At 39.6% G+C, this 25054-nt stretch overlaps 1 protein-coding gene across 3 annotated transcripts in view; it reads right to left on the reverse strand.

The window, feature by feature from the left end:
• The window catches only part of NLN (neurolysin), an 89385-nt gene that overhangs the window by 5658 nt on the left and 58673 nt on the right, over window positions 1-25054 (reverse strand). For 2 of the 3 annotated variants that reach the window (XM_044772406.2, XM_014856356.3), the window contains exons 8-12: window positions 22998-23364; window positions 17677-17878; window positions 6162-6348; window positions 5690-5818; window positions 4329-4465 (exon numbers count right to left, since the gene is read on the reverse strand). In XM_044772406.2, coding sequence (XP_044628341.1) covers window positions 4329-4465; window positions 5690-5818; window positions 6162-6348; window positions 17677-17878; window positions 22998-23364 — 1022 coding nt within the window. The remainder of the gene's footprint in view (window positions 1-4328; window positions 4466-5689; window positions 5819-6161; window positions 6349-17676; window positions 17879-22997; window positions 23365-25054) is intronic. The other variant, XM_044772414.2, reaches the window with a different exon arrangement.

A 25054-nucleotide genomic window follows, 5' to 3' on the forward strand; every position in this document is an offset into this window, starting at 1 on the left:
TCTAGCTACTTCCTTGTGGCATTACAGATTGAAACACAATAGTTGCACTCATCCATCTTGACTGTCTGGGTATTCCTGCCCCCTGTGATACTTGGTTGCATTTCTTCTTCACTGATGGAAAAAACAAAGTTTAGCAATTTCTCTAAACGTAAAAGATGGAGATAATTCCAGCTTAACAATATAATTGCTTTGAATCCACAGTGTCTATTACCTCCTAGGAAATTTTCCCACAATGAAGCAGCCTTATAAAAAGAAATGGCCCTAGTTAAAATGCCCTATTTTTTTCAACCCTATGATTAGCTGTTGGTTCTGAAACTACATTTGGTGACCTTAAAGATATCCTTAAAAAGTGTCTAGAGCTTGCTGGAAAAGTGTCATCCCAAGAAGTTCCCTTCTGTAGTTATTTAAGAGATCAGTGGGAGAAGTAAATAATATGTCTAACAACGAGACAACTTCTCCATGTCCTACTGGAAACAAAGACCTTCGATAATATTTAACAAACTAAACAGTTAAGATGTCATCCCTATTTACTAGAAAACTACAGAAAAAACCAGAGGCGGTAGACTTTTAGGCCATTATAGGTAAGTGGGCAGTTCTAACACTTTGCTAGAGGCCCTCAAAACAACATGAAAACAACTGTTCCATGAAATAGTCTATGGCTAACATTTGGTATTCAGAAGACTGCTGGCTTCTGTTTGTATTATTTTCTCCCAGTGACTAACATGCTTTCTACAGGTCTGCCTGATGAGATCTGAAATGGTTCTCAGAGTAGACCCTGAGCTTTGCAGGACGGCAAGAGCTTACAGAGAGAAGGCCCAGAGACATTTTTTTGTTGATACCAAAGACCATGACCAGCAATGTCAACAGTACGTGATCTTTCAGCCTCCAGCCTCTCTAAAGCTTGAGGACTCAGAATAGCAGGCAGTGACTCCTTGAAGGGACATCCTGCTATCTTCTCAAAACGATCCAAATACATACTAGGGAGGGTGAGGCCTTGAGACAGCAAAGTCTGCCTGATATAGTGTGATTGCTCTGACTCCCATGACCTCTGACCATAGTTAGTATTTCTTTATACCACAAAATTCTTTCTCTTCATCACAACATAGTTGTAATAAGGACCTGAAAGTTTTTGTAGAACAAGATTGCTGTTCTAAAGTATTAATTTTTAATAAGTAGGTATTTAAATTTTGTACATCAGGTGTTACTTTAGAGCAAACATTTATAAAAAAAAAAAAATTAAACCAAACAAACAGTACACTGTAGGAGTGAATAAAATGGTTATTTAAAAAGCTGTTACAGCATCTGCCACTACAGCGGAAGCGTGTGAGGGTGCAGAGGGATCCTCCTTGGCCACTGGAGCCAGAGTCACTACTGTTGTGACAGCAGGAGAGCAAGAAATGAAATGATATTCCAGAGTATTTAATAGGAAAGAAAAAAGAAGGAATTAAAGCCAGCTTCAGGGTGTAAGATGAGCAATAAGACACAGCACTGCTGAATCCAGAATTTTAGTAAAACTGAACACTGTTTTTAACATCACAAGGCAACAACTTTAAGTTGCTGGAAATCTTCCTTTCTCCAAGTTCAACCCGGCCCCTCTGTCTAAATTAAGAATAGTCTCGGCCTGCCAAGTTGTGAAGCTTGAGAATAAGAGGAAGCATGCAGAAGCATCATGGCAGGGAGTGCTTCTGCCGGACTGGCAAGTTCCTTGGGCTCCACTGGGAACAGTACTTTGGCTGTTACCTTGACAGCTGAAAGAAGAGAGGTAACAGTGCTAAGTCCTGAGGATGTGGGCATGTGAGTGGAAGCACAGAGGAGGTGAATGAGGAAGCTTAATCAAATGAAGGATGGTAGCACTTATGCCAGGAAGTCTCACCAGCTAATAAGAGCCAGTTACAGGTCATAATTATAACTTTACATATCTAGACCTTGTGTCTCTTTAAACATTGCTTTTGGATTTCTAAAATAATCCATGCTTTATGTAGAAATAAGGGAAAGCTCCATAAAAAGTACAGAAAAATATTAAATAACCACTTATAAACTTACCATCCAAAGAAAACAATTGACATTTTGATGTACTTTTTTCCTAAATATACATTTAAAAATAAAAATTTGTATCTTATGCTATAAAATATTTCATAACCTCATTTTTTTCACTTTGTGTAATAGTTACATTAAACATTCCAGACATCAAAAAAAAAGCTTATCGGGGCCCAGTGTTTCGTTGGTTCGAATCCTGGGCGCAGACATGGCACTGCTCATCAAACCACGCTGAGGCAGCGTCCCACATGCCACAATTAGAAGGACCCACAACGAAGAATATACAACTATGTACTGGGGGGCTTTGGGGAGAAAAAGGAAAAAATAAAATCTTTGGAAAAAAAAAAAAGCTTATCGAAGCCTTTCCCCCATGCCCAAGTCTACTCTTCTGTTCAGAAAATGGAAAGGTCACTTTTGGTCTGGATGCTCTGAAAGATTTCATCCATGAGTGGCCATCTGAGTAGGGCCTTTAAGAATGGTAGGAGTTTTGAGAGGCATAGACAAGAAACGTGTACATTTCAGCTGGAAGAAACAAAAGGAATAAATTTGTGAGGGTGGAAAGACCTAGGGGAACGCACAAATTTGGCTGACACAGGGGGTTCTGGGAAGCAAGGGAGGGATTTGACTGCTAAGCTCAGGGTTGTGAACAAAGACAGGAATAACAAAAAGCAGGAAGTTAAAAAAAAAAAGGTGGACGAGGGCCTTTGGGAGTTGGCAAGTGGTCATCAGTGGTAACTTTGCGGAGATGGGAACTTTCCTGTTCAATTGGTGAAAGCAAAAGCCAGGAAACAGAGGTCTGCAAAGACTGTTTCTTACACCAAGAAATTAGATTGTGAAAAGAACACCTGAGAAGTAGCAGCACTGAGGTTATCAGAGTCAATAGAAATAACTCCAGTTTTTTTTCCAAGAGGGCAAAGCAGTAAGGCTTGGTATTAGAGACATCTCCTCTCAGACAGGAGGAAAGTAGAAAAGTACTGAAGTAGAGAAAGAGAAAGAGAGATGAAGGTGCTCACTCAATTCTCTGACTTTTCTTAGTAGAGAGGAGAGATCATCTGCTGAGGGAGGAGAGAGCGGTGGAGACTCGGGAAGTAGAGCAGGCCTGCAGAGTAACACTGGGCGCCCGATTTACGTTGGACAGCATGACTTTGTAGTGGAGCATGTTAATGGAGTCATTTGGTCTTCCCCAGAACACTCTGAATCCCAAAAGCACCATCTATCTCTAAATGAGATGGTGGAGGAATTCAGGGCTGGGCACCGGCTGAAGGTCATGCAGAAGTCAGGGTTCATGAGAACAACAGTGGTTGACCATTGTAAATGGGTTGGCCAGGGAATGCAAAGAGACTTAAAGGGCTCTAACAGCCTGGGTACAGTGGGAGGGAAGATGGGGTGACTGGGAAGGCTAGTGTATAGAATGGAGGTGCCCTGGAGGTGGTGTTTCTTTCTTTGGAGGGGTGGAGGTGGGGAGGATGGTGGTGTAAATTACATCAGCATATTTCAGTGCATCTGTGCAAGACGCTATGTAATCCTGAAACATCAAGGTCAGGGAACAAATCAGTTGGTTAAAACAAGCACAGAGAACCTGATTTTGATAATTTGTTCTTCTAATTTCTGAATCAAACAGAACGAAAAACACAATGGAGAATGCATCGGTCCTAGAAATAATCTGACAGCTGAGTCTTCAACAAGAGTGGAGATTGGGGACTGTAACTCAGGAAGGCTTGGCTGGCAGCCACCTGGCAGTCAATTCACTGAACGCGGAAGGGAATGGCTCAGGTTAATGAAGCAGCTTAAATTACTTAACTGCATTTAGGTTACAAACCATGTAGTAGGTGGGGTATGCCAGCCACAGAAAAGGGTGCCTCCCACAGAAAACGTACAAAGAAAACGTGTAGAGAATATCAAAACATAAGCAGACCATTTGTATCAAGAAGCTGTTTACCTTTCTTTCCCACCCTCCTATAAAACTAAACATTGTATGGCACATGTCAAAACTAGCAGTTATAAACGCTCAAATGCATAAACAGAGCTTTGAATTTTAATTATGCAATATATTGGAATGTTAATAAGCAAGAAAATGCAGTGGGTTTTTTTAACTTACAGAAGCAGAGTTAATCACTTGTACACTGCAACCTAATGATATATGATGATTTGAGAAGATGCAAGACTTTAAAGTTAAAAGGTGTTACCAAATCTCTTACTCTAAAATCTAGGTGTAATAAATATTTTACACTAGGAGTTAAAGGGAGGGAGCAACTATAAAATTAACAAAAGGAGAAAAAAAAATACAGTACCTCTGGATTCATTATCCCTTCTTTTTTAAAACAGCTGTAAAACATGTCCATGGAAAATACTTCACTCCAAAGATATCCATAATATTGGCCATCATATCCCCCTGCCAAGTGTCCAAAAGTAGCTGGCATATTTGTGCCTTTAAGGAAAGATACACTTCAATCAGTGTGATGGCAAATGTTTATCTGGTTATCAGCTGGCTCAGGTTTCCCTATGGGGAGTGCAGCTGTGGGAGGAGAGAGTGATAACACCTCGACTCTAGGACTCCCTGGGTTTACCTGTGTCCTTGGCCAAGATGTTTACAAACTTCTCTCCTACTACGGCTCAGCCTCAGAGCTGGTTTCGCCTCAAGCTCTGGAATGCCCAACAATAGTTTCAGAGGCTTTGTCCACACCCATCAGATAGCTCAGGGTTTCAGAACCCCTCAGTCCTTTCTCAGCCCTTAGACACATATGTGTCTTACAAATACTCTAATAGTAAGCCTATTGTTTGTCACAGCTCTTTATATCTAAAATGCATCAGAATGGCACTTATTTTAGGTGCATGATTACTGAAAAATAACTCTTTACTTGAAAAGCTAAAAAGGTTTCACCAACTCAATCTTCCTCTAGGGCTACTTTAAAAAGGATTTTGTCAAAGTGGCTTGGGGCACAGAGTTGCTGTATGGTCTACTACAAACAGATCACAAAAGGAAGTGAGAAGCCTGGATTGACTCAACTGACCACTCTGGCTTGTATTACCTCTACAAATGTGACTGATTCATTTACATTTCCATTCCCTTGGTGGAAAAAAGTCATGCTACCAACTACTTATACGACTACCCGTTGGCCTAAAATACATAAATATAAAAGTAAACACACATGTGCACATACCTACCCACCCACCCACATGAAGGTCAGAAATATCAGGTTAGAAACTGCTAGTCAAACTGCCTTAACTGATCTCAGAATCAGAATCAGAAACAAGAAACAAGGTAGAGATTCGTGATTCTCTCTAAAATTGCCCCTTCTGCCAATTTCTTACTGAAATCATAGGGAGGTCATGGTGCATACAGGGAGGGCGGAGCCAGGCGGGTGCGCCACATGTGAGTGGCTTTCTCTGCTCCTGGGTGGAGGCCAATTGCTCACGCCTGATTACACTAAAATGCTGCAAAGCTTGAGCCACCTTTCCTTCAAGCACATTTGGACAGGATAACGCATAAGGACAAAGTATGCTTATCTGAAAGTCATGGCCTGACTGAAAAAAAATCAGAAACAAATTAAATTAGGTAGTCGGCCTGACCAACTCTACCTTCACTGGCAGTCTTAGGAGTACACTCTGTGCTTCACAGGAGAAATGAACTCAAGTCACAGTATTTACATACCTGGAGTAGCTGCAACACCTAAAATTTCTGCGCAATATTTGGCATATTCACTTGCAGCATCCAGCGATGTGTTGGTATGGAGAGACTGATCCACTTTGCTCAAAACAATCTGGCGTAAGGTAAGAAGACCTAAGAACATAAGAATGTTTGGGCATGTTTTGGAGAAGAGAAAACTATGTGTTCTAATGTCACAAGTTCATACATTTCAAAACTTATTCCTGTAGTACTGATTACAAAATGGGAGCAAGACATTTCATTCTATTTAAGATTTAAAAGGAGACTTTCTTTTTCCCTTGGACACAATTTCAGGATTCAGGATACCAGTACATTTAGTGGTCTTCCCTCCCCATATTAGCATTCTATGGGGCACTATCATTATTAATGGGGAAATAAATACTCGAGAAGAAGACGGCAGCAATTCTCCGTTAAGCAATTCTAACGTATTTTCCTTTTCTAAAACTACAAGTCATACCTGTGTTGACCAGTCTAGAAGCAACAAGTTTCTCAAGCAGATCATCCATAATAGGGCTTCCATCTTTGTAATGTTTTGACAGTCTCCGGAGGGACTCAACGTCCCACACCCAGTTTTCAAGCATTTGTGAAGGCACCTCTACAAAGTCAGTTTCCACATTTGTTCCACTAAATCGTGCAAAATCCGTCTAGAAAGTAAACAGAGAGGTCTTTTTTTTAAAAAACACTGAAAACTAGATATGTGATGAATTAAAATTAAGACTCTTCAAAACTTAAAGTCAGAATCAGAGTCATCTGCCCTTTGGTTTTTTTTTGTTTGTTTGTTTTTGAGGAAGATTAGCCCTGAGCTAATATCCGTGCCCATCTTCCTCTACTTTTTTTTATATGTGGGAAGCCTACCACAGCATGGCGTGCCAAGCGGTGCTATGTCCGCACCCGGGATCTGAACCAGCGAACCTCAGGCTGCCGAGAAGCAGAATGTGCGCACTTAACTGCTGCGCCACCGGGCTGGCCCCTCATCTGCCCCTTTGAATGAAAGGTTAGGATAACCTCAAATTTAAATGAAAATAAAATACAGCATGAAAAACAACCCCCAAATACTCTATATTAAAGTACTATTTTCTTCTTTTGAATTATAAACAAACTTGGAACAATCATCAGGAATTCATAAGTGTGAAAAAATCAGTTTAAGCTAAAACAAGGCTTAAGATTTGAAAGTAAAAATATTTCAAAAGAGTGTTCCATTAAAAGATCCATGATCTAAGACAATTTCTCCCTAGCTCCCCTTTCCGTTTGCGTATTTTTGTTTACTCAATACAAGCCTTTCTGGGGCACTCATCACCCTATTACTTAACTATCGAAGTTTTAGCCAAAATCAATGAAAGTTAAATTACAACATTACAGACAGATGTCCTGTGGGTGTGTGTTTTGTGTTCTAAACTTTAAATAAGTGGTTCTGAGATAACCAGGTTGTAGAAAGCCTGAGTTGCGCCTCTCAGACTGGGTAGAAGATGCTACCTGAAAACAAGAAGCCACGTTAGTGGAAGTTAGGGCTGTGTATTAGTTGGCAAGTGGAATGAGTTAAATGCAGCCATAGGAAAAGAAAAACAAAGATTTACTCAGAAGTTAAAGCGCCTCTCATAAAAATAAAGGACTTATTCTGATGGTCTCGGTTAAGAGTTAAAAAAAAAGAGTTTTTTTCTTTAAAAGGGAAAGTTTAGTAAATTGTTGAGCCAGATGTCAGAAACGCTCTTGAGCAGAAAGGTGGGAATTCACTAGAACAGGCTGGTGTTTCACCCTCACACCGTGCACAGAACGCATGTACAACCGTCTCTGGCAGGGGAGATGTAGCATTCACCCAACTGGGCCGTCTGCAGAATGGGGGTTATCGATCTGTAGGCTTTCCTCGAACCTCTGTCCTGTTTCCCTGTTCAGATGCTTTGCATCCTAGTCTTCTCTCCCTGACTTCATCATCCCTGGGGCTCTAAAGGGTAGGGAGGAAGACGGACTTAACCACCGAGACGGCAGCAGACGGGACGCTGAGTCGGCAGCACGGAACCATTCTGCTTTTGGCCCAGGGCAGAGGCACAGATGTCAGTGCCACCTCACAGTCTGCCTTCCTCTCGATGCAAAAAAAATGCTTTGCTTGACTTCCCGTTATAATTGCACTGATTCTAGATAGGAAGAGCTGCAAATACTGAAGGGCCAACTAAGGGAAACTAAACTCACTGGGCACTGGAATCAGCCTCCTCTGTTTGAGGACATCCCAATACAAAATTCCTACAGGGAAAGAGACGAGGGTCCCAACAACCTGGATATTTTGCTTTCTTCTGGTATATAATCTTCTAAAATAACTACATCCTACATTATAGATAAAAAAATCTTACACGATAATTATAATAGCCAACATCTATTAAGACTTTACTATGTCAGGCATTCTGCTGGACTCTTTACACGGATTATCTGATTTATTTTTTATTTATTGAGGAAGATTAGCCCAGAGCTAACTACTGCCAATCCTCCTCTTTTTGCTGAGGAAGACTGGCCCTGAGCTAACATCCGTGCCCATCTTCCTCTATTTTATACGTGGGACGCCTACCACAGCATGGCTTTTGCCATGCGGTGCCACGTCCGCACCCGGGATCTGAATCAGCGAACCCGGGGCTGCTGAAAAGCGGAACGTGCAAACTTAACCACTGTGCCACTGGGCCAGCCCCCTGGATTATCTGATTTAAATTCCAAAACAATTGTGTGAAGCACTGTAATCTCCATTTTTGAAAAGGAAATTGAGGTATATCAAGATTAATGGTAGACTTAAGATTTGAAACTAAGTGGTCTGACTCCAGAACCCATAATTTTAACCATAAATGCTATAATGACTCTCTCTCTCACAGAAAAAATTAAAAAAAAAAAAAAAGGCTAAATTACAATGTTACAAAGTGACAAAATCCTCTTGGAAGGGATCTAAAGTAGAAAAGCCTTATATTAAACTCCCCTTTATGTGTAGAGTAAAAGGGAGGTCTCAGTGTGCTTCCTTAGAAATCTGACTGCCTCTAAACACTGGAGTATTTTTCAAAAATCAAATATGAGGCTGAGGTGTGAAGGCCAGTCTTTGTAACCACCTATCCTGGACTTGGGATTCTGTAATACTAACTGCATAATTTTCTAAAGATTATTGTTTTTAAATAAGTACTAACAGAGCAAACAAAGGCAAAAATCACATCCTCATCTACCAGTATACAGTATTTTGACAAAAATATAAATTTTATATATTGTGCTTGTGTGAACATTTTTTAATTGGTATTTGCAGATGAGGGGGAAAATCAACCCCAAACAAAAATGAAAAGTATGTGTCTGTTTGGTGGTGGCGGCAGTGTTTCAGAATCTAGAAAAACACGAACAAATGAGTAACTGAGTTAAACTGAATTAGATAAGAATTAACACAGTTACATCACGAAGAGTAGAGAAGAGAGGGCTTATTCTATCCAAAGCTGTCCTGTAGAGCGGAGAGAGCACATAAATGAATGAACAGATCAACAACATCTTCTAAAGAGCAAAAGGAAATGTTTGCAAGGAGTAAAGGCTAAAAATAACTCTACTGCTTACTAATTTCCCGAAAGTCAGTCACGCTGTTTCTCTGTGTGCCTTTGGGCAATATCATTTAAATATTTTTCAAATGAGGAGGACAAAGAACTTACAAAATTCAAAAGCTCAACTTCCAGCAAACAACTAAATTCTAAAGAGAAAGGAATCCAGTCAGCCAGTGTGCATGTCCACACAGAAACCACAGGCAGGACTCAGGATCCTGCAGCCTGATGGAAGCCTGACACACAAAACAGCATGGCTGTTGAATTATTACTCACTGTTGATCAGCCAGCAAATACTACTCCCCAGTTTTAAACTGTGGGTTCCAAAGAACCCTAATTAGTACTTTATATAGTTTTCAATATAAACAATTTGAAGGTGTCGAATATCCTAGCTTATGCGCCATAGTAACTCTTGATGCTAATATACTTCCCAGATAAAGCAGAATACTGTAAAATAAACACAAAATTATCCAATTAACAAATCATTTTGCAGGTGACACTTTGAAAACCATTAGCATATTATTGCTGCAGGAAATATTTTGACAATAAAAGCCTAGAAAACAATGTATACTTAGATTCTTGTTTAGTTACAAGTTCTTGAGAGAAAGAAAGTTGTCCAACGATGAGATTTTTCTTTATTATCTTTTTAAACAGACAACAGGATGCCTAACATATACTCCAGTATGGATTTTTGCAACAGATGATTTGATGCTATAGAGATTAACTTCTCAACTCATACAATACAGGGAGAGTTGGAGCAAAATTATAGGAACTGAAGCTCAAAAAGTTGCGTGAGCTTTTGTTGTATTTAAAGACTAAAGTCCTATGGGTTATTGTTCTAATTCACAGACTGGTTGCTTTTAGTGGTTACAACTAAAGTGTTATTTTCATGACAGCAACACCCAACTCAAAAAAACGGAAGTTGCTGAGATCAATAAGTGTATTGTATTTAGGGCAAAGAACAGGCTTCAGGAGAACCGCCCTCGGCTGTCTGGGGTGATCACCTATTGATTTCTTAGCAGTCATTCCACATCCTGACCTGTGTGATCTACCCCCAAATCCAGGGATGGTGGAGAAGTTTACACAATAAGGCATTAACAAAAGAAAAGTATCACTGCCTCCTAGACCTTGCCATAATTAGAGCATTGAACGTCATACTTTTAATTTTACATATACCTAGACAACACTGGAAGTAATAACAGTAATAGGGGCTGGCCCGGTGGTGCAGCGGTTGTGCACGTACGTTCTGCTTCTCGGCAGCCCGGGGTTTGCCGGTTCGGATCCCGGGTGCGGACATGGCACTGCTTGGCACGCCATGCTGTGGTAGGCGTCCCACATATAAAGTAGAGGAAGATGGGCACGGATGTTAGCTCAGGGCCAGGCTTCTTGAGCAAAAAAAAGAGGAGGACTGGCAGTAGTTAGCTCAGGGCTAATCTTCCTCAAAAACAAAACAAAACAGTAATAAAGAGAACCTGAATAACACTTTTTTAGTTTTCCTATTAATCTTCACAACAGCCCTATAGTTCAACAGGTCAGGATCACCACCTCCATTTAAAAGACATGTGCTACTTCACATAATCTGCAGAATTCCTGAATACTGCAACTTAAATTCACAGGCTTACCTCCAAACTGACTATAACTTCCTGATTATTACTTCTTATATATAAATTGCTTCTTTTTACATGAAAACAAATAAAAGTACTCATTCAAACTCAAATGCTAAGAAGGTTAGCAAGTATGTATGCCTTATTCACCAGTGTATTTCCAAAATCCAGCACATGCCCAGAAAGTTGCAGATGGTCGATAAATAAACGTGAAATAAATGAAGCTGTAAGGAGAATGTTTCTGTATGAAGATCCAACCATAAACGACTCTAAGAGATTTTCTCTTATCATACTTGACCTGACCTTGTAGCCTCCAATCTAACATCACCTCTTTCTTTCAATACTCAATAAATATATATATATATATATATTTTTTTTTTTTTTGACGAAGATTAGCCCTGAGCTAACTACTGCCAATCCTCCTCTTTTTGCTGAGGAAGACTGGCCCTGAGCTAACATCCACGCCCATCTTCCTCTACTTTATACGTGGGACGCCTACCACAGCATGGCTTTTGCCAAGCAGTGCCATGTCCACACCTCGGATCCGAACCGGCGAAACCCGGGCCTCCGAGAAACAGAACGTGTGTACTTAACCCCTGCAACACCAGGCCAGCCCCTCAATAAGTATTTAATTTGTATCCTTTTTCTTAATAATATTCTGTTTTAAATTTTAAAAATTTTGCATTTCATGTCCTCAAACTAAACTCTAATATTCAAGATACAATCTTCTTTTTCTTTTGAACCCCACCCTACCATATCTAGTATAATACGTCACACGATAATCAGTAACTCTGCTTTTAAGGAGTCAACTGAAAATTTTTTCTCTTTTAAAAATATTTTTCTAATAATTTTTAAAAAACATATGTAGAAAATCCAGTAAGCAAATGAAAGAAATAAGTGCATCCCCAAACAGAAATAAACAATGTGTAGATTACCACGTTTGGTTTATGACTTTAGTATTTATTTTATGTACAAGGGTGTATGTATAACAAATAAATAAAATAACAAAAATGAGATCCTGAAAGAAATCACCTCTAACACTGGTGTTGGAAACTATAACAGGGTGCAGGGTTGGGGGTAGGGAGCACCGGCTACAAGGTTGTTGATAGATGTTCACTGTTCTTCAGGACTGAAATCTAGAAGGCCAACTTACACAGAGGGAAATATGGAACTAGATAAACTCATTCATTCCATACAGCTTACATGAGATTGATTTAGAGGGAATGCCATTCAAGAAACTTAGGAGAAATAAGTCTGTCCAACAAGAATACATACTTGGTAGGGGGAGGGCAAAAGAGGGCACATGTGTATGGTGACAGATGGAAACTAGTCTACACGGAAGTCGAAATAAATTGATGTACACCTGAAGTTTATATAATGTTATAAATCAATGTGACCTCAATTAAAAAAAAAAGCATACATACTTGAGAGACAAAATTCAGACCAGATGACATACTGCTGTCTCCAGTGCATGGCTTGAGATAGCAAAGAATGGTTATATGCAATCAAGAAGAGTGGTGAAGAGCATGACGGTCAGATCCTTGGGCGAATCATTTAATCTTTCTAAGTCTCAGTTTTTCCCACTTGCAAATGGGGGAAATAATAGTATAACAGTATAATGATAGAAGTAGATTGGTAAATCTACTTCAGAGAATGCTTATAAGGATAAAATTAATGCATGAGTGTAAGGCACTGAGTATAGTGCCTGGCACAATGGTAAGTGCTCAATAAACCTTAGCTGCCATTCATCTCCTTAGCGTGCCCAGTTTGCCTAACCAGGTGTGGTCTGGGCTGGTCTGACCAAGCTTGTCTCTGCTTCCTCCAGGTATCTGTTCCTTCGTGTTAATGCTGAAGATCAACATACCCACATTTCTCTCCAACTAATTTCCCACCACTCCCAATACTCTAAGCTGCTCATTCTGCTCCAGCTTCAGGAATCGACTTCTAAATAGGCAGTAATCGTTAAAATAAAACAAAATAAACAAAAACCTGATGCTTTCCCATCACCATCCACAGGTCTTCACCCCAAATCCATTGAGGGTAAGCATTTGTGAATTCTCTTAAATCTGAAGCGATACTACTTTACCTCATGGCGGCTTTTTTTCTCCTCTTAAATTATGACTTGTGTGCTACTTATTCATCCCAAAGGGTTGGAATATATATAAGCACAGTTAAAAGAATACCTCGGGTATGCACAGCACTTTACATGCCTTCCCAAGTAGCTTTTCACACCTTATGTAATCTCACCAGCACCCCGGGAGGTAGGCATGAGAATTGTTGTTGTCCCTATTTTATGAACAGGAAAAATGAGATGGCTCAAGGAGGCCGAATAACTTGCCAAAAGTTACAAATACACAGATGATTTTTAATTCAGTGTTCTTGTCCTAACACTACGGTGCCTTCCTGACTGATAAAGGGGACATTTATTTACAACAGTACCTAATTCAAAATCTTTAAAGCAGACAAGATGCTCTATTAGTCTGATCAAATTAACAGATTGTTTGAAATCACGTAATTTGAAGTTTTCCTGCCCTTCCATCCCTTTCACTTTTAATTAATAAGGCTTTATCGTGGTTCTGATGTATTGCTTTCAAAAAGTTATATCGAAGAGTCCAAAACTCATTACTGCTCTTGATGCCGGAACCAACACAGACATCACAATGGAGACTGTTAAAAGACATTACTCTTCTTTTCTACATAAGTTCAAAAGGCCAGTGATTACTGACAGCCCAAACCACAATAAAGCCATGAAACAGGAATAGATACTAGAGACACCACCTCTTGATTGCCGTCTTCAAAATTACCTACCCTGTAGCGTAAACGTGGGAAACTATGAGTGAAACTCAGCTCCTGAAATGATGAGATAGACATAACGAACTAGTGCATCTACATGTTTGAAAACCGGATGTTCCTGCCAATACATTTACATATTACTATGACATGCTCTAAAGAGCTCTTCTGGTCACCAAACTTGCAAACTGCCACAGTGAACTCAAACACTGAGCTGCCATATCTTAAAACCAATCTATTGAATATGTACGGCCAATTTTTAATTTCACTCTATATATCTCAGATAATTCAGAAGTCTATTGAACATAGAAGCTATGAAACTCCTTATTCACTACATCCAGTTTAGTTCAGTACAAGTAGTTTTGAAATTATTATAAAGCAGCAAATATATGGATCTGTGCCTATTACTTTTAAGAAAAAAGTAGCAATCACTGGTTCCAAATACAGTTTGACCTTAAAAGTTCTTAAAATGTTACAGGACATTTGAAAGGACTAATAGACAAATAAGAGATTTTTCAAAGATAATCTCATAAAGAGACGATCAAGCAAGGGATTGTACTAACACACTACTCATCTGTATGACACATTTTGTTTTCACGAATGAGGTCAGGCAAACTCTGAGACTTGAAAGTCGTCCACTGTTTCAAGAGAAAGACACCAAACTGATGAATGGAATACATATATTTATATATATTTATTTATTTCAGCCACGAGTCAAATAGCCCTAAAATGACACAGTATTATGAAAATATTTTCCAGTACCAAGTGGCTATCTCAAACAATCAAAAATAATGTAAGAAATAATGAGAATAACACAAAGTTGTGGAGCACTGCCCTACGAAGACATGGTAAACATGTGATATTAAGGTTATAAGGGGAACTGTGTCTGAAAACAAGAACAAGCATCAAGAGCATTGAAAACCCTATCTGAGGATCACTATTATTTTAATAAATGTGATTAAGATACCAAATTACTTCCTAACAAAATCATTAGCTGATAATGAACATCCAAATAAGGAGGAAACTGCTATAATCCAGGAGTTATTAACTTGGAATTCATTATGGTCTGGGTTTCAAGGGGTCTGTGAGCCCTTTGGAAGCCCATGTAAAAATCCGAGTATGTGAGTGTATGTGTATTTTTCTGGAAGTGGTATCCATGGCTTAATTCAGATTTTCATAGGTCCTCAGATCCAAAAAATTTAAGATCTCCTGTTCTAAAAGCAGGCCATTGTTTTTCTATGTATAAATACATAACTAGATCTTGGATAATCTAATATCCCATAAGCCTAAAATTAAGAAAAGTATTTGACTTTTCTAAATTATTCATTAAAATATTTTAGAAAAGTGGAAACAAGACATCATTAAAGGAAATGTCAGCTATAGAATGGACACTGATGGAAAATAAATATTCCAGGAACCCTATTGCTGTGAAAATAGACTTTAAAATTATCTAAGAAAGAAAATTTAGGTTATTCTGAAAGATTTCTTCTCTTTGGATTAAACAGAGGGTAGAAATGGCTATATTAGTATATCAGAACTTATTTATCGGAACAGATTCATATCCCATTCCCCTCTGTTTTTTTTAAATAAAACATGGAAGCACCGGGATGTAACGAAAAAATGTTGAAGGAACTAAACAGTTTTTAACAAAGGTGATGGCAGTATTCTGGAAACGAATGGGCAGATTTTTGCTTATTACAATGATTAGGGGCTACTCTGGAGGCCTGGGAGGCTAAATGTCCAGGACTGACCCGCACATGTCGGGACAACAAAAAATCGTCCCATATTCTGTACGTCATTCTTATGTCCTGCTGGATATTCATATAAATGAAAAAAAAATCTATAATTAAGTGAGCCTAGAAACTAACTCCATTGTGTGTATTTTTGCAGAGCATTTTTTATAAACTTTTAATTTCCAATACTCTACTGGGATGAACTGTGTAAATCAAAGTAACATTACTTTTTTATGTGGAAGTTTCCCAAGAGGTGTTCAACATTTTGGAAAATCATGTTGCCACTGGTGTGATGGACTGAATGTTTGCCTCCCCCCAAATTCATATGTTGAAAGCTCACTCCCAGTGTGATGGTAGGAGGTGGGGCGTTTGGGAGGCGATTAGGTCATGAAGGTGGAGCCGTCATGAATGGGACTGGTGCCCTTATACAAGAGATCGCAGAGAGCTCCCTTACCCTTTCCACCACGTAAGGACACAGTGAGAAGGCACCGTTTCTGAACCAGAAAGCAGGTCTTTACCAGACACCAAATCTGCCAGCACTTTGATCTTGGAGTTTCAACCTCCAGAACTCTGAGAAATAAATTTCTGTTGTTTATAAGCCACTCAATCTTTGGTTTTCTGTTATAGCAACTGAACTAAGACAACTGGGAATATCATTCTTGGACTTGAGTCCACAACACAAACCACTTGTAAGTGTCTGCAGTTTTTGCTGCTGGATTCAGGGTAATTCGCATATAGTGCAAGTCCCTGAATACTTCATTATGTCCTACTGCACAGCCATGCCCAGGGACTATCATTCAAGAAATGAAAAAAATTTCTTTTATGCTCAAAGGGGGCATTACATCAATTTAAAAAAATTCTCTGTATGCAGAAAGGCTGTGAGGGAAAAACTAGTAAAATCCATATAAATTGTGGAGTTTAGGAGCACCGTATCTGTGTTGGTTCTTGACTGCAACAAAGGTACTCTAGAAATGTAAGATATTAACAGCGGGGCAACAGGCTGAGGGGTCCATGGGAAATTTTTGTACTATCTTTGCAACTTTTCTGTAAATCTAAAACTATTCTTATAAAAAGATTATTTTTAAAAAAGTTTACCTTTAGAGATGCATAGAGTTTTCAAATTTGGAAAATAGTCCCTCTGTTTCTGTTAATAGCAGTTTTTTAAACTGTTCTGTTGAACTACTGCTTCATAGTTGCTTTCATATGTCAACAGTGGTCAAATATGAGCACATTCATATACTTTACCTTAGAATAGTCTGGGCTTAGTTTACCGAACTGTGTTACAAAGTCAAGAACAAATGTACTTTTCATTTTCAGAAATAAAGAGAAATCAGTTGCAATCCATTGCACACACACATCCCCGCCCTAGCAGACTCTCCCCAAGGTTATATTACATTAATCTGTGGTTTTAATCTGAGGTTAATAAAGGAAGGTGTCACAAATATTTATTCTTAAAAAAGGAGTAAAGAATCTGAGACAGTTGAAAACCACCAAACTAAATAAAGCATTAAGAAGCAGAAGAGATAGATTACAGCACCGTTTATCTGTGAAGCTTACATCAAATTTCTATAGAAAGGAAAAGAATTAAAAGGAAAAGACAGAGGGCCGGCTTGGCGGTGTAGTGGTTAAGTTCTTGTGTTCCACTTTGGAGGCCCAGGGTTCGCAGGTTTGGATCCTGGGCACGGACCTATACACCGCTCGTCAGGCCATGCTGTGGTTGCATCCCACATAAAATAGAGGAAAATTTCCACAGATGTTAGCTCAGGGCCAATCTTCCTCATAAAAAGAAACAAATAAAAAAAAGGAAAAGGTAGAGTTTTCATAACCCTTCCTGAATAACAGTCTTCTTTCTTTGCCCATAGGCTGGTATTCAATGAAGCTCATTCATCAGTGGATTAACCTGATGTAAATATGTTGTGTTTTTGCAGAAGGCCTATGAAATTTTTTTTTTTTAAGGAAGATTAGCCCTGAGCTAACTACTGCCAATCCTCCTCTTTTTGCTGAGGAAGACTGGCTCTGAGCTAACATCCATGCCCATCTTCCCCTATTTCATACGTGGGATGCCTACCACAGCATGGATTTTGCCAAGCGGTGCCATGTCCACACCCAGGATCCGAACCGGCGAACCCAGGGCCAGCGAGAAGCAGAACGTGCGAACTTAACCACTGCGCCACCCGGCCAGCCCCTGAAATTCTCGAATGTGTTCAGCTTCTGAAAAAACATGTTAAAGGGAGAAACCTGACAACAGTAGAAAAAAAAATCTGGAAAAGCAATTGGTAGGTTTACCATCAAAAATCACTCACCTGTGCACAGATCTGATGCATGACATGACCAAATTCATGGAAGTAAGTCCTCACCTCATCGTGCCTCAGGAGAGAGGGACGACCTGCTACTGGCTGTGAAAAGTTCACCACAAGGGCAGCCACAGACATCATGCGGCTCCCATCAGGGAGAAGGCAGCCAGGCTGGAGACCAAAACAGGCCGCGTGGTTGTATTTTCCTTCCCTGGGAACCAGAAGCAAGTCGGTGAGATATGAACACTCTTCTCTAGCAAAAACATGGGCGTGGCCTCTCTCAGTCATTAAGTCATATTTGATACCAGAAAATGCTTTGAAACATTTAATGCACCCTGAAGTAGGTCAACATTTTGTTAAAATGGAAAAACTAAAACTAAACAAAAAAAAAAAACCCACTATCACTTCACATGAGTTATATCTACACGGTTTCTTTTGTGGAAAAATCTTAACGTAAGAATTAAGAATATACACGATAGATAGTGTACAGCTCAATGTCCAATTTATTTTAATGAACTCCTGCTTTTTCTTCTTCAAAGATGGAGTCACTAAACACTAAAGAGAGTTGAAGCAAATTCGACATAAAAGATTCAGTTTCACAGACTCATATATACAGAGAACAAACTGGTGGTTGCCAGAGGGGTGGGGGGTGGGGCTATGGTGAAATAGGTGAAAGGGATTAAGAGGTACAAACTTCCAGTTATAAAATTAATAAGGCATGGGACTATAATATACAACATAGGGAATGTAGTCAATAATATGGTACAGCTTTGTAGAGGGACAGATGGTAACTAGACGTACCGTGGTCATTTTGTAATGTGTATAAATATTGAATCACTATGTTGCACACCTGAAACTAACATAATGTTGTATGTCAATAATACCTCAAAAAAAGAGACACAGTTTGATTCACCAGGTAGTTTTTCCTTAAAATTAGAATTGATAAAAACCCAGTAACAGACAATAAGTTTGTTCCTTTTATTCAAGAAGGGAAGAATCAGTACTCACAATTACATGAGTTCCTTTTATAAACTAGACAGGCCTTTCTGAAACAGAACCCTTTTAGTTAGCCTGGGAAAAAGCATAAATTATACTATAAAGTTGTCTCTTCTTGGACAATGGGTATCAGTGATGCTCTCTCCAAAAGCCACGGGCCATTAGATTCTCTTTTAGGAGTAGGTTTCCTTCTTTTTTTTGCTCAGAAGACTAAAAGCACACTCAGGCTCAGACGGACATTTTAGCTTAATTTGTTTTGATTTGTACATTTTTTCTGTATTATCTTTTCTTGGTAACTGGTATTTCACTCTGATTTTTTTCCTGCTGATGCTATTCAAGCTAAAAACAAACAAACTCATCTTTTTCCAGCTTCCTATAGGCTTTTTTCAGCTTCCTATTATGATGCGTAAAGCTGGAAAGGTCACTGCTTATGACAACAACATGTTGGACAATCTGCAAATCACAACTTTTCTTGAACCCATCAGAAAGTGGAGGTAGTAGGGCAACCAACTAACCTGCAATCTAAGACAGGTGCCTCCAGGGGGAGAGAGGAGTGAAGGAAGCAAGCACTTTTTAATCTGGAGCAGATACTAAAGATACCAGTAAGAAATTTTTGTGTGTGTGAGGAAGAGAGGCCCTGAGCCAATCTGTTGCCAATCTTCCTCTTTGTCTTTTTGCTTGAGGAAGATTGTCACTGAGCTAACACCTGTGCAATCCTCATCTATTTTTTTATGTGGGATGTTCCCACAGCATGGCATGACGAGTGGCACTCGGTCTGTGCCTGGGATCCAAACCTGCGGACCCTGGGCCGCCGAAACAGAGCAGGTCAACTTAACCACTATGCCACCATGTCGGCTGCAGTAAGGAAAATTTTTAACCAAGTGCTAAAGGCTGATAGTAGACCAGCAAAAATAGGGAGCCACCAGGAGCTGTAGATAAGTGAAATTTTGCATCGATTTGCAGGGCCTTCTCCATGGAGCTTACTGGGTGCACACAAACAGACAGGCAGGGTGAGAGCCCTGAGAAAGCATCAGGCCCACTGCAGGCCTGGGGGAAGGCAGCAGCGGCTGTGGTAAAGGCGTGAAGCATTGCCTAGGTCCGTTTTACCTCTCTGCTACAGAACAAAAGCCTTAAACTTCTGAGGGAAGGGCAACACACCCTGTTGTCCTAAGAGCCCTGGTGAAATCCACTGCCACTGGGGGAAGGGAACAGAAAAGCCCCTCTACGCCTGAAAGAAGGGCAGGAATACAACCACAGCCCAGACCCTAGCTAAGGGTGGCACAGGATCACTGAATAGGCACCACTCCTAAGACCCAGGGACACAGCCCTACCTAAGAACTGACACTTAATCAGAACAACAGAGAGTTCCCTCCCCTAAACCGGCTAATAAGCCCCCAGGAACAAATAATAGCAGTCTACTGCTAGGAGAGGAGCAAGAGCATGAAGAGTGACCTCCTCTGAGGCACAGCACAAAGGGAAGATCTAAAATTAAGGGTGGAACAGCCTCTGAAGTAAACTCTGGCAACTAGCTCCTATCCTAAACACAAGACACAGGAATCTGAAGTTTTGGGTTCGCTGAAGTTGACCATAGCAACAACAAACCCAAGACCCAGCTCAACTACTGAATGGACTGAATGAAACGCTCACTTTCAAGGCCTAACAGAAATAAACATGTGTCCATTTCCAGGTACAAAAACTACTTACATCAGTCTTTACTGTCCTATATAAGAGGTCTGGCTTTCAAAAAAGTTGTGAGGCATACAAAGATGCAAGGAAAAAAACCTCACTGTCAAGAGGCAAAAAAAACCAAGAGACACAGACTCAGATACGACAAAGATGTTGGAGCTGTCAGGGAAAGTATTTAAAATAACTAAAATTGTTAAACGTAAAGGTTCTGGAGGAAAAAGTGGACACCATGCACAGTCAGATGGATACATGTCATTATTCATTAGTCCAAACGCACAGAATGTATAATACCAAGAGGGAACCCTAACGTAAACTACAGACTTTGGATCATAAGGATGTGTCTTTGTAGGTTCATCAGCTGTAACAAATGTACCACTCTGGTGGGGGATGGTGATAATACGGCAAGCTATGCATGTGTGGGAGCAAGGGGTATATGGGAAATCTCTGTACCTCATGCTCAATTTTGCTGTGAACCTAAAACTGCTCTAAAAAATAAAGTCTACTTAGAATGAATGAATGAATGTAAATAACAAAGCGACTGTGCAAGGCTGAGCTAGGAGTGAGCAGTGACATGTGAAGGGAAGGCTGACAGAGGAGGGGAGAGATGGTGAAAGAACCAGTGGATATGTACACCAGAAAGTGCGTATTAAATTTGACTAAAAAATTTCAGCCAGCCCAGCCTCTGGGTATTCACTGGGCCCATCAGTGTTTCTGGAATGATTTCATGTAATTAGCTGGAAATGTGTAAAAAGATAAACAGGTCTATGAATCTTATTTTTAACAGGGTAAAACTCAAGTAATCTGGGAAGTATCTATCCTGTTATATTTTATACTTCTTGATATATTATAAAATGCCATAAAAGTATTCTTTATTTGAGAGTAATATGGGTGCTACTGCATTGGAGAGACAACAGTTGAGTAGTTTTCCTCCAAAAACCTTTGGGGAATTTTAAAAATCAAAGAATAGCTTAAAATGAAAGACATTCTATCAATTTAAAAATCTGTGACACTTAGGGGTTTTTATCTTTCCTTCTAAAAAATAAACAATTTATTTAATTTCAAAGGTTTCCTTATTCTGAGATTAAGCCTTTTTACATTTTGTTTATAAAATTATGGTGATTTAAAGAAAATGTCCTTACCAGGCTTATATTGAAACCATCAGAGATTTGGTTCTGTTTTAAAAATCCCAGTGTTTAATGAATGAAAACTGAAATGTGAGTGAAAAAAAAAAAAAGAAATTGGTCTTTCCTAGACCTACTCCAAATATCTTTTTTTTGATATTTTTAAGTCAATTAGACAAAGAAAACAAGCTAATCCATCTCACCTTTATGAAGTGAAGGTGACAGGAAGTGAACATTAACTAGGTCATTACTCTCACAACAGGTCACCCTCTGGTCCCCATACCAGAGTGCTGGCAGCAATGGCTAGATCTCTGAGTGTGAAAGAAACCAGCTATATTTTGGCAGAGAGACAGCAGGATAGGGCGTCAAGAACCGCTATCTTTGACCCTGGAAGAGAATCTGGGGATAGTTATAGGAGGCTCCAGTGTTGAAGGATTTCCCCTGAAAGAATTCTTGGCTTGAAACTGTTTCCTGACACTTTCAATTAAAAATAAACCAATCCACATTTACATGGCTTTATTTTTAGGTCATATCAGAAGTGAAAGCGAGTCCATAAAGTGTTGGGATGAGACATCTCTGCCCACAGCCTGAATGACACTGTTATCCACCCTCCTTCTCAGAAGCTACCTGCAGTCACCCAAAGTCAGTGGATTAAAAACTTGTATGTGCTACTGAACTAGGGGGACACTATAATTTCCTTCGGCCTCTTTAGTAAAATGGACTAGTAATTGCAACAGGCTGGCTTTGTTTTAGAAAGCAGCCGAGAGAGAAAGTGATCCAAATCCGTTCATGACTGATGAAACAGTATGGAGTCCACAGTTACCACAAGCTACAGAGACAATAATGATAATAATGGTAATTCTTACCACTGATTGAATGCCTTGGCTGGGTGATCAGCATATACTGTCTAATGCACAAAGCAATCCTGTAAAGGGATCATCAGTCCCATATTACAGAGGAGGAAACAGACTAAAAGAGGTTATGTCACTCAAGCCTTCCAATTCAAGTTTGACTGACTGCAATGATTTTTCTATTCCTTTATTCTGTGCTGCCTCTCAGCCAGACTGAGGGGAGTGGCCAAAGATATAAGATTATTGGTAGACAGACTACCTCAATAATAAACATTTTGGGGGTCAATTTTAAAGCAAGTAAATACAGTACGCAAACTAGATCGTGATGATGATGATGATGACAGCACCGAACATGTATAAAGCACTTGCTATGTGTTGGGTAGTCTTCTAAAGGCTTTGCATGTAATTGACCATTTTAATCCTCACAGCAGTGCTACAAAGCAGGTACGATTAGGATTCCCATTTTATAGGACCTGTAATATAGGTAAGGAAATGGAGGTAGAGAACAATTAAGTAAATTGCCTACTAAGTGATGGAGCCAGATAGTATGGCTTCAGAGCCCACATTTTTAATACCTTTACTAAGAACCACATGTGAAAACTACAGAAGACAAGAGTCTTAATCTGGGTAGAAACTGAATCCCAAAGGTCCCTTCCGACAATGTGATCCTCAGTACCTTGGATAAAGGTCCAAGTAGAACTGGCCCAAAACTTCTCCTGTAGCTTTATCCTTCACAGTGTAAAGTGTAACGCTTTTATTCCAAACGTGAGCATCGGCCACTTGCTCAAACGAAAGTCCCAACAGCTCCTGGTAGATGTTCAGCAAGCCTTCAGTGACCACTTCAATCGGGAAGTATTCCTTCAGGATCTCTTGGTCTATGGAGTACTTGAGTTCTTCTGTCTGAGTCATGTAGTAATGTAGATCCCAGGCATTGATTTTCCCATCGTATTCAAAACCTCTCTCTTCACATTCCTTTTTCTTCAAATTCAAAATAAACTCTCGTTCTGCCTCCCCCAAGGGTTTTAATTTCTGGCTTAAATCATCTGTGAGGGAAGTGGGAAAAGTCAGTGATCTACTGCTCTTGGGAGCAAGCACATTCATACACACCACCAGCATTTTAGCATGGCGTTTCCTCCTTTGTAGTACTTGACAGAGATAAAGTGGGAGAAAGAAGGCAGGCAGGCAGGAAGTCAGTGGGGAGGCAAGGAAAGCAGGCTCTACTGTGACAACACTGCTGGTCTCTTCAGGGTAATTTATTTTATGGCTCCTTGCCCCTTTTCTTTTAGCACCACGCAAACCAGGCCATGACTTCCTCACAGCATCAACAAAGCTGAAGCTTACCTCAGAGAACTCTGCCTCAAGAATGTTGTAATTCAGGGAACAAAGCAATACTGAAACCAGACTTATGATTACCCTTCAATGAGGTTAGGCCCCTCAGAAAGCCAGGGAAAATAAATCAGAGGTGACCTTTGATGAGGATCACTAAAATCTGCTCCACACCCTCGATGGCCATGGGTTTAGTTTATCCCTCTCCATTCCTATGAAGAAAGTCTACTTGGACACAGCAATTCCACTTTTTAGATGGATACCACATTTATATGCTGTCATCAATTTTTGACTATTTCACTGTATTTGGCTAAACGATTATGTTCTTATTATGTATTTATCCTTCACAATTTGTTACATATGTAAGATAAACATATGTTTGGCTCTGTAAGGTATATGGCTGTTTGGGAAGCAACCCCATGGTGTGAGGTGAAGGCAACAGCCTGAGGGGTGCTGCGAAGAGAACGGAGGGGACTCATGGAAGACAGAAAGAGATATAATTCTGATTCGGCCTGTGAGAGACTATGTGAGTACAGTAGCAAGTGGATAACTCAGATGGGAATATGCCAGTTTTAAATTAGAGGGAAAACTACTTTAAAGGAATTAAATTAATCAGGTAGTTATTAAGGAAAAATTTCAGTATATGCAATCACCACTAAAGGAAACATTCTCACTAAACTTGTTAACTCCCGGAGCCATTCTCTCGTACAACATGCATCAGAATATATGGCAATTACCTGTTCACAAATCTGTTGTTTCCACTCAGTGGAAAATTCACTGAGGACAGGACCTTGTCTTATTCCTTTCTATGATCCTACCATTTAGCATACTGCCTAATACAGAGGAGTTATTTCATAAATGTCACGTGAACGGATAAATGAATTATATAAAAATGAATAGCTACCATTTACAGATCTCCTGCTACATGTTGTATCTGATGCTAGCATATAGATTAATAATTCAAAGTACGGCCAGTGAGGACATAGTGGAGTAAATTTTGAGCTGAAGGCTGATTTTCACACATCATTATCATTTCCAACTTAATTAAGCTAATAAAAGGATATCAAAGTAATAGACTACATACTGTGACTATTTGTTAAAGGTGAATAAAGTCTGAAAGGGTCAATGAAGAAAGTTAAAAAAAATTATACTTTGGTAAACTCTGATTAGAGAAGATTACAACAAAAATTAGTATCATGGCTATGTTATTCAACCATTTTCACTGAGATGAAAGAGAAAAACAGTGACGTGGGAATAGTGACACCCAGATTTAGATGGTGATGAAGAAGACTGACAGAGTACCAGTGACTGAATGTCATGGATAAAAGGAAGCGTGGTTTTAAAAAGATCAATGAAAAAGTGATTTTAAATTACTGTGACTATAGTTATTAGATAATAGCTTTTTGT

Source organism: Equus asinus, chromosome 10 (genome assembly GCF_041296235.1).
Source record: "Equus asinus isolate D_3611 breed Donkey chromosome 10, EquAss-T2T_v2, whole genome shotgun sequence".
NCBI lineage: Eukaryota > Metazoa > Chordata > Mammalia > Perissodactyla > Equidae > Equus > Equus asinus.